At 43.3% G+C, this 12383-nt stretch overlaps 1 protein-coding gene across 2 annotated transcripts in view; it reads right to left on the reverse strand.

The window, feature by feature from the left end:
• Positions 1–1216: 1216 nt before the first annotated feature.
• The window catches only part of ABLIM3 (actin binding LIM protein family member 3), a 173943-nt gene continuing 162776 nt past the window's right edge, over positions 1217–12383 (reverse strand). For both annotated transcript variants that reach the window (XM_036748987.1, XM_036748986.1), the window contains 6 exons: positions 10562–10591; positions 9416–9474; positions 8230–8290; positions 6943–6950; positions 5022–5102; positions 1217–3465 (listed from right to left, as the gene is read on the reverse strand). In XM_036748987.1, coding sequence (XP_036604882.1) covers positions 3352–3465; positions 5022–5102; positions 6943–6950; positions 8230–8290; positions 9416–9474; positions 10562–10591 — 353 coding nt within the window. In that variant the 3' untranslated portion in view covers positions 1217–3351. The remainder of the gene's footprint in view (positions 3466–5021; positions 5103–6942; positions 6951–8229; positions 8291–9415; positions 9475–10561; positions 10592–12383) is intronic.

The following is a 12383-nucleotide window of genomic DNA, read 5'->3' on the forward strand; positions in this document are numbered from 1 at the left end:
ATCCAGAGACATATAACCCTCCCCTCTCCCATGACAGCATTATTATTCGTTTCTTAGAGATGAGCCAGTAAGTGCCAGAGCCAAGATTCAAACCCAGGTCCTCCAGCTTTAAGTCCTAGTTCTCTTTTGATTACATCATTCTAACATTCAGATGACTACCTACATGGAAGATGGAAGGAAAACAAGACAGATGCCTTCAAAAATGAGTTGGCTGACCCCTTTCAGGTAGATTGCCAAACTGGAAGACCGATCCCATTTTGCATGGACGTACCTCCTGCTTTCCTCCCTTTTCAGATTCCTCTTTGGAACGTGGTAGATTGGGGGGAGCAGTGGATCAACCATTTTCCCTCCAAATTGTCCTGAATTCCCTTAAGGATGTTGAACCTTTGCATATTTGAGCAACTATTTCAAGAAATTATAAGTGAACTTGGCTAGAGTAGACAGGCAGCATGATTTGATAGAGAACGTTCTACATTAATATCCAGTCAGAAGGACTTGGGTTCAAATCCTGCCTCTGGCCTAGCAAATCACTCAACCTACCTGAGCCATAGTTTCTTTCTCTATAAAATAGGGTTAATAATGCCCATATCACCTACTTCAGAAAAGTTGCTCAAAAGAGATTAATGTATATAAAGTGCTTTGCAAACTCTAAAGTGCCATAAAAATCTCCATTATCATTGCCTCCATACCTGTATACATTTCATAGATCATCAGAGCTGGAAGGGGCCAGACAACACAGAATATCAGAAATGGAAGAAAAAGTAGAGAACATAAAATTCAATCCTTTTCATTGTACACTTGAGAAATGGGCTCAGAGATGGGAAAGCCACTTGTTCAAGGTCACACAGAATGTGCTATGTGGCGAAAGGTTCCAGATCTCTTGATTCCCAATTGTGGGTTTATTTTTTCAACATGCCAGGCTCTGTGTTGGGATGAAGGTGGCAGCCATGTCATAAGTATATTATGACAAGTTTAAAAGCAAGAACTAGTGGGTAGAAGGTTGGAGAATATCCCATTGGTTCATATAATTGGGAAGCCCACAACCAGCCAATACTGCCTCCTATGGAACTATCCACTGTGCCCCAAGGAGCATAAATGGGAAGAGATTGCCCAGTGGAGGCCTAGGTTCTTTGGCTATGAGAAGTCTGTTCTGTATTCTCCCTGTTGAATCTAACTCCACCCAGACCAGAAAAAAAAATACAGGAGGGCATAGGGCTTAGTTGAAAGTATGTGTTTTATGGAGAGGGAAAAAGCCAACAACAATAACCAAAAATTTTTTAGATCTTTCTAAATTATCAGAGATCAATGATGAGATCTCAGCTCCCAAAGTGGCTTCTGGCCTGGACGATGCAAGCCAAGAAGGTCCTAACAGGAAGTGAGGATGTAATACAGGTTAGAATTTCAAATGATAGCATCGAATATCAATCTTTAGGTTTCCCTTCACAAGACTCTGCAGGTGACAGTCTCTTCCCCAGTTAACACAGGCCCTGACAAACTCTTATCAAACAGAAGAACATCATTCCACCAACAGGAACTGCATAGAAGGCTTAGGTTCATCTTTTGTCAGTCCTATGTGACCTATGGACTTAGTTTATGCTCTGTGTCTCCTTGGAGGAGTCATCCACCATTGCAGGGCAGTTAAGGGAGAAAGCAAAGGCAAGGGGCTTCTGGGAATATAAGCTGTGATATATCTCTGGCTCCTCAGACCATCACTCTCTCAAGAAAGAAGGCAGGTATGAGAGTGAGAGGCATCTGCTCCAAAGGGCAGAGGGGCCAGTTAAGGGAGAAAGCAGAAGCAGGGGCAGTCCCAGGAATATAAGCAATTATATTCCACTCAGCAGCTGCTTCTCCAGGGCCATCCTGGTGAACCGCACCCAGATTTGAGGAACGGAGCCAAAGGGCCCAAGAAAGGATAGTGCTTACTCAAGAGGAGCAGGTGTCAGGCTATAAATCTTCCTTGGAATGACACAGACTTTCTTAAAATCAAGAAAGGGAATGATGAGAACACCATCCCTGTTGTGTGTTTGAGACACGAGGCACATTGAATATAGAGTTCAGAATTTATAGGAGTTTAGGGGATTGGTCTACCCTGCAGAGGGGAAAGGGTCAGGCAGTCTGGAGCAAGAGAGAAAGGTTAAGTGCTCCTTACTGTGGTTTCTGGGCAAAGGGAAGATCATGATTGAGGAAATAAATCTGGAGGGAAACAAGGTGAAGTCATTCCTTCTAGGGCATCACTATTCACTGATGTGCAAAGGGATAGAATAAAAGTATCAGACCACAGGAAGAGAATCCTAGAATCTTAAATCTGGAAGGGAGCTTAGAATTCATCTAGTTCCCCTTAACCCTTACTCAGGGCAGAAATCCTGTCTCCACTCTTTCTGGAAGGTGTTCATCCAGTCTCTGCTTGAATACCTCCACTGATGGGGAACTCACTAACTCATGAGGCAATTCATTCTATTGTTGGACAGCTCTAGTCCTTAGGAAGTTCTTCCTTAGAGAATAATAGAGTATCAGAGCTGAGAGGGACTCCATAGTATATTTGGTTCAACCTGTACCTGAGCAGGAATCCCCTCTACTCGTTCATTCCACTAGAAGATTTCTAGTGATGGGGGACTCATTCCATAAAGTCTACTTAGGTCACCTCCCCTTTCCTTCCAAAATTTCCTAATTACAAACTTAACAGTGAAAAAGTCTTATCTCTATTCAGTCAGCTCCCAGAGGGGATCAATGATGCTGGAGAGCCCTGTGGATCACTCCGTGGGAGTATCCAATCAGGGGTCTGAACCACAGCTAGAAGGCACCTTAGATATAATCTAGTCCAGCCCCCTTATTTTGTGGAAGAGAAAACTGAGGCCCAGAAGAGTTAAATGGTTTACCCAAGGTGACACACGTAGTAAGCAGCAGAGCCAGGATCTGAACCCAGGACCTCTGACTAGAAATCCAGTGCTCTTTCCACTTCACCATGTGAGGTACACGATGGAAGCTTGGGAAAGAAACAGGGCATCAAACAGAGGAGAGAATCCCATAGCCTCTCTTGGTAGAGAGGATTGGGACTCTGGTGGGGGTTGGGGGAGCCCAAGTTACCACAAACTAGATGTTTCTGTATAAAAAGACCCTAGTGAAAGGGCAAGAGCTCCATGAAAATCCCTCCCCGGATCTCAGTGCACTTAGAAAAGAGGAAATGAAGAAGTTAAAAACTTTTGAATAACTTAGAAATTGCCCGACAGTCCAGAAAAGCAAATATCCCTGCAGGCAGCATCTCCTTCTGTATGAGAGTGGGTTATACTGAGCTTCAATATAGAGATTTATACATATATCTTTATATAAATGTCTATTTATAGATTCGTGATCTCAGAAAAGCCGAGCTTGTTTCTTCAGTTCGTTCCTCTTCCAGAGGGCCAGTCGGTCAAATTCAGTGATGGTCATGCCAAAGATCTGGTAGAACTCTTCTTGGGACAGGTGACGCTGGAAATAGGTGACAGAGACAGGGAAAACAGCATGAGTGGGGGATGGCAGCTTGGGGGCTGGATGGGGAACCAGGGACTCCCTGGAAAGAGCATTGCATTTGATGTCAGAAGACCTGAATTCAAATCCCAGTTGTTATTTACTATCTCTATGACCTTTATCTGTATGGCCTTTTGTTTTTTCATTTGTAAAATCAGAGGGTTGGATGAAATGAAGGGGTTGCACTAAATGATGTCTGACGTCCTTTCCAGCTCCAAATCCTATGATCTTGGAAGGTTTCCATTTTAGCTGGCCTCTGTCTGCCTGGCAGTGCCTGGTGGTCTCCTTATAACAGAATCAAAGGATCATAGAATATCAGAGCTGGAAAGGCCCTCAGATCATAGTACATAGAATGTTAGAGTTGGAAGGGATCTTAGAAAATAGAACATAAATAACAGAGGAGACCACAGGACACAGAATCTTAAAACCAAAATAGAACATAGAATGTCAGTCCTGGAAGGGAGCTTATAACATAGGATGTCAGTTCTGTAAATGCCTTTAGGACATAAGATATAAGATGGAAGAGCCAGAAGGGCTCACAGAATATAGAATACAAAATGTTAGCAATGCTAAGGACCTTAGGACATAGAACATAATATCTAGAGGGACCCTTAGAAATAGACTTGTAAGACATAAAATTGTAAGGGATCATAGAATATTCATTATCACTGCTGGTAAAGACCTGAGAGATCATCTGTTTTCAACTTCTGCCTTTTATAGATAAGGAAACAGGGAGCCAGGGAAGGGAAGTAACTTACTCATCATTACAAGTTTAGGAAGTGGTAGAGTTAGGATTTGAACTCAGGTTTCTGTCTCTAAGTTCAGTAGTCTTTACCCTCTCATTATAACCTTCACCAAAGCTGCCCTTCATTGTACTGAGCAGCCTCACTTCCATCTGCCCACCATTATATTCCTTCACCTCACAGCTTGAAACCCTCCTCCTCCAGCTCCCTCCAATCCACCCCTTCTTCTTCAGCAGTTTTGTAATTATTAAGGTATTATTTTTTCCCTTTTTAGACTGTTAGATCTTTTGTAGCCCTAGTGCTGACCATGGTATACAGTAGACACTTAATAAAGGTATATTGGAATGATCTGAATATATGCAGATGAAAACTGTTCACTTCTATGGCATGCTTTCTAACATTATCTCATTTGATATGTAAAATGGGCATGTTAATACACTACACAGAGAGCAAGATTGTTATGAGGAGACTAGCCAAGGCTAAAATTTGTAACACCCTTTCAGGTTTATAAAACACTTTCCTTATAATAGCCCCATGATGTAGGCAGTACAAGCATTATTATCTCCAAATTATAAAGGTGCAAATTGAGGGCAAAGGGTACTGAGGAGCAGAGTTGGACCTTGAAACCCATGTCTCCAGCTTCCTATTGCAGTATCCTTTCCACTATACTACAAACTCCTTGAAATCTTGTACTATCTCCAACACAGAATGGTTATTAGAATTAATAGATGACTTGTGGACTTGGAGTTGGGATTGAATCAACTCTGCACTCACTTCTAAACGTGTCCTGTCCACATCTTTGGGTAGCCGGTTTCTCCCCCTGGTGGTCACCAGAAGCAATTCATATGGATAGATCTGAGGAGCAAGCAAGGAGAGAGATAGCTTATCATGGAGGATTAAATGAAATCTGTTGTAAGGGAGGAGGTATAAGCTGGGAAAGGAATCCCCAGCTTCTGCGGCTGGCTAAGCAGGTAGTACACGCCTCCAACCAAGTTCTGAGCTCAGGGACTTACCTCTCTGCAGAAGTTCAGAGGCCAACTCATACAGATGGAACAAGGATGGCTTAGGAACCTTGGGGGAACTGCTGTGATTCTGTAGTCCTATGAGCCTCGTACTGGTCTTAGAACTAGGCTGCTCATGGATCTGAAAGTCTCTGAATTCTAAGTTCAGAGGGCTGACCCTGGAGTCAGAGGAACTGAGTTCAAATTCCATCCCTAGTGTTTATTATTTGTATAACCTTGGGTAAATTACTTTAATCTCTCTGTGCCTCAGTTTCCTCATCTGTAAACAAGAGAAGGGGACTGAATGAGGTTCCTTCTAACTCTAAGTCAATGATCCTATGCACTAATATTCTGTGGTCCCCTAGGGAGTCCCAAAGTATCAGAATCAGAACACCTACCGATTCCCCAATTAATAAATGGTGAAAGGATATGAACAGGCAGTTTTCAGATGAAGACATTAAAGCCAATTATAATCATGTGAAAAAATGCTCTCACTATTGGTTGGAGAATGCAAATCAAAACAACTCTTAGGTACCACATCACACCTATCAGATTAGCTAACATGACAAAACAGAAAAATTATAAATGCTGGAGAAGATGCAGGAAAATTGGAACACTAATGCATTATTGGTGGAGTTGTGAACTGATCCACTGTGAACTGGAGAGCAATTTGGAACTGTGACCAAAAGGCTATAAAAATGTGTCTACCCTTTGACACAGCAATATCACTTCTAGGGCTATATCCCAAAGAGATAATAAAAATGGGGGAAGGACCCATATGTGTACAAAAATATTTATAGCAGCTCTTTTTGTGGTGGTCAAGAACCGGAAATTGAGGGCATGTCCATCACTTGGGGAATAGCTGAATAAGTTGTGGTATATGAATGTAATAGAATACTATTGTGCTATAAGAAATGATGAGCAGGCAGACTTTGGAAAAACCTGGAAAGGCTTATATGAACTGATGCTGAATGAAATGAGCAGAACCAGGAGAACATTGTACATACTAACAGCCACACTGTGTGATGACTAACTTTGATAGACTTGGCTCTTCTCAGCAATGCCACCTTCTAAGACAACTCTGAAAGGCTCATGTTGGAAAATGCTATCCACATCCAGAGAAAGAATTATAGAGTCTGAATGCAGATAGAAGCAGAGTATTTGCTCTCTCTCTTTTTTGATTTATTTTGTATCTCCTTTCTCATGGTTCATTCCATTGGCTATAATTCTTCTTTACAACATGACTAATGTGAAAATATGTTTAATGTGAATGTATATGTAGAGCCTATATCAGAGTGCATGCCATCTTGGAGAGGGGGCAGGGAGGGAGGGGGAGAAAATTTAAAACTCAAAAGCTTGTGGAACTGAATGTTGTAAACTAAAAATAAATGAATATTTATTTTTTTAAAGTGGGAACCGAGGCCCTCAGAGAGGTGGTCACTTGCCAATGGTCACAAAGCTTATGAGTGACAAGGTCAGGCTATGAAACCACACCATGTTGTCTTTTCCACTTAATTTCCAAAGGCAGGATTCAGGGAACACATGGTGAGTTCTGAGGGTAGAGGATAGTGGTGAAAAGGAAGACCATCTTTGGAAGGCCCCTAGGAATTCAGTATTCACATCACTGTGATGAATTGCCAGTATAGCTGTTCTTTGGGTAGAAGATAGCCCTGGCAACATGGGATGGTTCTTACCTTGTACTCTGCAGAGAGAAAAGAGAAAAACAAACAGATCAGTGTATGTTACCCAACTCATTCTCACCTTGATGCCTCATTCCTCCCCACGTTGGGCATGTTTTGCACTGGGAAGGCTGTATCTGCTTTTTTTTAAAGACTTTCCCCTCTCTGCCCTTCACCCTCCATTCCCCACTGCTGAGAGGCATTTGGGAGGCAACCCTCGGTGTGAGGAACATCTTTCTACTCTGACACACCTCGTGGGAGCCTGAGGAAGGGACTGGATAGTACTCTTGGCAGCTATCTCAGTCCTACTGGGCTCCTGGCTTCAGAAGGAAGGGAACACATATGGACCTGGTGTTTCTCTATGTAGGAGAGGTTGACAGGTGTCTGCCAAATGGGAATGCACCGTGCCACATTCACCTCCAGGCAGTAGTCAGGATCATGCTTGTGGGTTGTCTAGAAATTGTTCAAAGGGGAGGAGCTGCTGGTGAGGGGCAGGACTGAGGTTGGACGGGTCTTGGACCAGGGTGGGAGGGTTGACAAGATGAGGGCAAATGAGACTCAGATGATTCAGAACTAGAGAGAACACCAAGGATCATAGGATCAAAGTAATCTGAACCCGGAAGGGCCCTTAGAGATCACCAAGTTCAATCTCCAGAGCCCAAAGATTTTCAGTGACTTGCCTAAGGTTGCAGAGATAGTCCCAATCCCCTTATTTTATATATATATATGGAAACTAAGATGTTAAATGACTTGTCCAAGGTCACACAGTACTAAAGCTTCCATTTTATAGAGGATAAAATTGAGACCCAACAATATCAAGGGACTTGCCCAAGGTCACAGAGCAAGTAAAGTGACAGAGTCAGTATTTAACACTAGTAAATGTCTGAGGCAATTTTTAATCTCAGATCTTCCCAACTTGAAGTGAAGAAGTCTATCCACTAGGCCACCTAGCTCCTCTATATACTTTGTATTTACTTTTTTGTGTACAAAGTGTATCCCCAAAGTAGCAGATAAGCTCCTTGAGGGTAGGATCTGGTCCATTTTTGTCTTTGTATTCCCAGGACCTGGGATTTAGTGGGAGCTTAATACATGTTTGTAGAACAAAGTTAAATTGAATTATAAGAAAACAGGAGCTGGATGATTGGATGAGACAGTGGTAGACCAAAGGCCATCTCTCAGATTATCAGCAGTGATGGAGGCTGAGTTTCTACTAGGGAGGTACTAGACTCCATGGAAGCAGTGATGGAGCTCAATGAACCAGTGATGAGGGGATCATCCCTATCAGAATTCAGCTCTGCTCACCTCGCATCCCCCAGTTGACGGCATTCATGCTGTCATAGTGAAAGAGGTCTGCACTGGGTGTCTGCGGAGAAGAGAAACCACAAGGTTGGCTTCCTGTGATCAATCACCAGTCTCTTCCTGTAGTCTCCCATGCCTTCCTCATTGTATATGGAGCACGAGTGAGCACGCATGCATGCATGCACACACACACACACACACACACACAATTTTGGGAGGTTTCTCTGCACAGCCATGCTTTACCAATCACAGTCTCCCAGTGTCCTTAGAGGTCACTCAATCCAAACTGGACCCGAGGTGGAATTCTGTCTCTACAACATCTCTGACAAGGGATGGCCTTCTAGTTCCCCCCTGAAGACCTCAGGGGCAGGATGTCCACTGCCTCCTGAGGGAGCTCGTTTCACTTTGGGACAGCTCGCCAGGGAGTCTTTGCTGACATCAAACTCATATCTGGCTCTGTAATTTCCACCTGTTGTTCCCAATTTTGCTCCCTGGGGCTAAGCAGAACACGTCTAATCCATTTTCCATATAACAGAGTTTCAGACATTTAAAGACAGCTGTTATATTCCTTCCCCATGTCTTTTCTTCCCCCGGATAAATATCCCTAGTTCCTGTGACCAGTCCTCATATGGCATGAATAGCGCCTTGTTAAGGCCCGGGGAAATCATGATGGGGGACTCATCTGCTGACAGTCCCCAGTTCCAACAGACTCATCGCATATAGCTCAATCTTCCCACCAGAGGAGATGGCTTCATGCGAGGACTTTAGTTCCCTTACCATCCTTGTTGTTTTGTGTATGTGCTCTAGCTTGTGTTACTCAGACCTGGACACAGTGCACCAGATGGTCTAACCAGGGCAGAAGACAGCAGGACTCTCACATCCCTTGCTCTGGACAGTATGTATCCATGCAACCTAAGCTGCCACCAATTTTTATATCTGCCATGTCATACTATTCACTCAATTGTTATCTATATTATCTCTCTCATTTTATCTTTTTTCCCCCTCTGGGATTCAAGTGGTCTTAACTGTAACACCAAGCCAGAAAAAAAAATCTCTCAGGTAAGCCTTCCCCACCCACTAAATCCCTGTAGCTTTGTCAATATTTTATTAAAAAAAAACCCGAATCAATAAATCATATTTGAGAGGAATATCAGCCCCTGGGACAGATGTGACCATCTAGCCTCCTTACCCTGTGAAGCCCATTTCTCCTGTAGGCAGGAAGCGAGGCTGACTTAGAGATGAGGGGATCTGGAAAGAAAACATCAGGACCATTACTTGTATATTCACCCCCAAAAGCCTTGCCCCCCATCTAGGGAAGGCAGTGAGGTGATTCACTCTATTGAAAATCTTGGGGATACTTTGGGTTCTCAAAGGTTGTGCCAGAAAAACACAAACTCTGACAAACTGGAAAAGGCCCTGAAAATAGGCTTATCTATAATTCTGTATGATCTAGGTCAATGACATAATACTCACTCAGGGAATCACAGGATCATAGATTTTAGAATTAGAGCTACAAAGAACCTTGGGAGTCATCTAGTGTAGAACTATAAACAAGGTAAGAAAAGGCCTCAAAAATTAGGCTCTTCCTTCATGTTCAGGGCATCTAGAGGTGAAGGGGACGTTAGCAAACATTTCTACAACTTCCTCCCCTCAACCTCCATTTACAGATGAGGAGATGGGGGCTCAATTTCATAAAGCCATTTAGAGGCAGAGTTGGGGTTTGAACCTGGGACCTCTAAATAGGGTCATAGGATTTAGAACTGGAAGCAAGAGATTATTTTACATTAGAGATTATCTAAAAAATTCTCCTTATTTTACAAATGAGGAAAATGAGGCCCAGGGAGGTCGAGTGGCTTGCTTTGAGGCCATCCAAATATATCTATAAAGAACAGAGTTGGGATTCAAACCCAGGTCCTTTGACTCTAAATCCAGAACTTGCTTCTACCCACCTTGGCAGGAACAAGGAGAGTAGTAGACTCCAAGATTCATGAGCTTCTCTGCTTTAAGGGGGTCTAAGGCCCAGGCTAAAGACCACACACCTCTACCTCCACATATAAGTTGGCACACTTGCCCCACCTCATTTATCTTCCTGCTTTGGGAACAGGCTCCCCCTTCCCCACCTCCACCTATTAGCTGTGAAAGAGAACAAAGGGTAACAGTGAATGGTGTATTTTTAAGGCCCAGGGAAATTATGATAAGGGACTCAACTGTTGGCAGGACCCAGTTCTAATTGACTCACCCCAATAGGCCAATCTTCTGGCCAAAGGGGGTTAATTAACACTAGGTTGGGGTGGGAAGGTCTTCTGGTAGACCAAAGGGCAGGAACTCTACATACCACTGTCAGCCAGGTAATGGGACCGAGGAGCTGCAATCAGAGAAAGATCAGATCAACACAAGGTGGCCTGCAGGACAAGACCTATCCCATTCGTATACTTAGCCCTTGTAGTTATACTGTGTGGTTTCCCTGTGGGGTTATATCCTATGTGGCTCCCATATTCCCAAAGACCAATTTCCAGATACTTCACCTATATGTACAACTGGCCAATGCAAAGTGGATTCACAGGCCAGTATCTAGTGCCGAGTTCCCAACTAGTGATCAGACGACAGAAATAGTAACATCTGCTCTTAAGTTGAGTCACTTTTGTGTCTACTTTCAGAACCACACAATATTGGGACACAGATTCTCAGAGTGGGAAAAGACTTAACTCAGAACATAGAATGTTGATATTGGAATGTACCTTAAAATATAGAATGTCAGAGATAAAACAGATCTTAGAACACTGAGTGCCAAAGCTAAAAGGGACCCTAGAGCATAGGGCAGGGGTGGGGAACCTGTGACCTTGAGACCACATGTGGCCCTCTAGGTCCTCAAGTGTAGCCCTTTGGCTGAATCTAAACTTCACAGAACAAATTCCCTTAATAAAAGGATTTGTTCTGTGAAACTCGGACTCAGTCAAAGGGCTGCATTTGAGAGCCTAGAAAGTCACATGTGGCCTCGAGGCCACAGGTTCCCTGCCCTTGGTATAGGATGTCGGAGCCCAGAGAAGGGCCCTTAGAATTTGGAATATTAGAAGTGCGAGGGACCTCAAAACACAACATGTCTGAGCAGGAGTCCTAAGAATTTAGAACACAGAATGCCAGCATTTGGAGAGATTTTAGCGCTTAGTTAGTCTAATCTCTTAATATTATCATGGAGGAAACTGAGACCCAAAGCAGGAAAAGGACTTATTCAAGGTCAAATGTGGATTTAATGGCAGAGGTTGAAATCCAATCCAGGTTGTTTGACCCTTAGCCCAGTGTGCTTTCTACTGCAAGACTTTATCCCTAGGTTACTTTCATCCTGCTTCAAAAACCCCACTTCTCTTGCTTTTTGAACCTTCTGCCTCTCCCATTTACTCTTTTTGCTGCTTCCATTGAGGCTGAAGGGTTTTTGCCCATTTTGCTAGGGCTGTCTTTGCCCTCCCAGCAGTCTCTCAATGTTTACTCGTCCTCCCCAGTGCGAAAAATAAGGGCTCAGTTTGACACATGGGATGGAGAAAAATTACCAAGCTGTCCCCCTACAACCTGGCCCACAAGATTCTTTTTAGTGGTGGTCTTCACAGCTCTCTCTGATGTGTCTCTAAGAATCAAATGGCAAATTGTGTGGAAAGAAGTCCATGCAAAGTTTCATCATATCTCAAAGCTCTAAGATTTCATCAGTGTAAATCTTTCTTTCACTAATGTAGTTCCAAAGCCCTTCATTCCACAGCAGACTATCATCATTAGTCACCATGGCCAAAAATATCCGTTGCCTTGTGGTCAGCCCCCCGGTGATGGGCCTCACCAAAGATAGCTACTCTGATCTTCAGTTGACAGACACAGAGATCATTGCTGAGCTGCTAGTACTCCACTAAAGTCTTCTTTGAATGCCTTATTGTAGCTTGGGGATGCTTTGGATTCTCAAAGGTTGTGCCAGAAAAACACAAACTCTGACAAACTGGAAAAGGCCCTGAAAATAGGCTTATCTATAATTCTGTATGATCTAGGTCAATGACATAATACTCACTCAGGGAATCACAGGATCATAGATTTTAGAATTAGAGCTACAAAGAACCTTGGGAGTCATCTAGTATAACCTCTTCATTTTACACAAAGGGAAACTGAGACCCAGGGAGGTT

Source organism: Trichosurus vulpecula, chromosome 3, assembly GCF_011100635.1.
Source record: "Trichosurus vulpecula isolate mTriVul1 chromosome 3, mTriVul1.pri, whole genome shotgun sequence".
In the NCBI taxonomy this organism is placed as follows: domain Eukaryota; kingdom Metazoa; phylum Chordata; class Mammalia; order Diprotodontia; family Phalangeridae; genus Trichosurus; species Trichosurus vulpecula.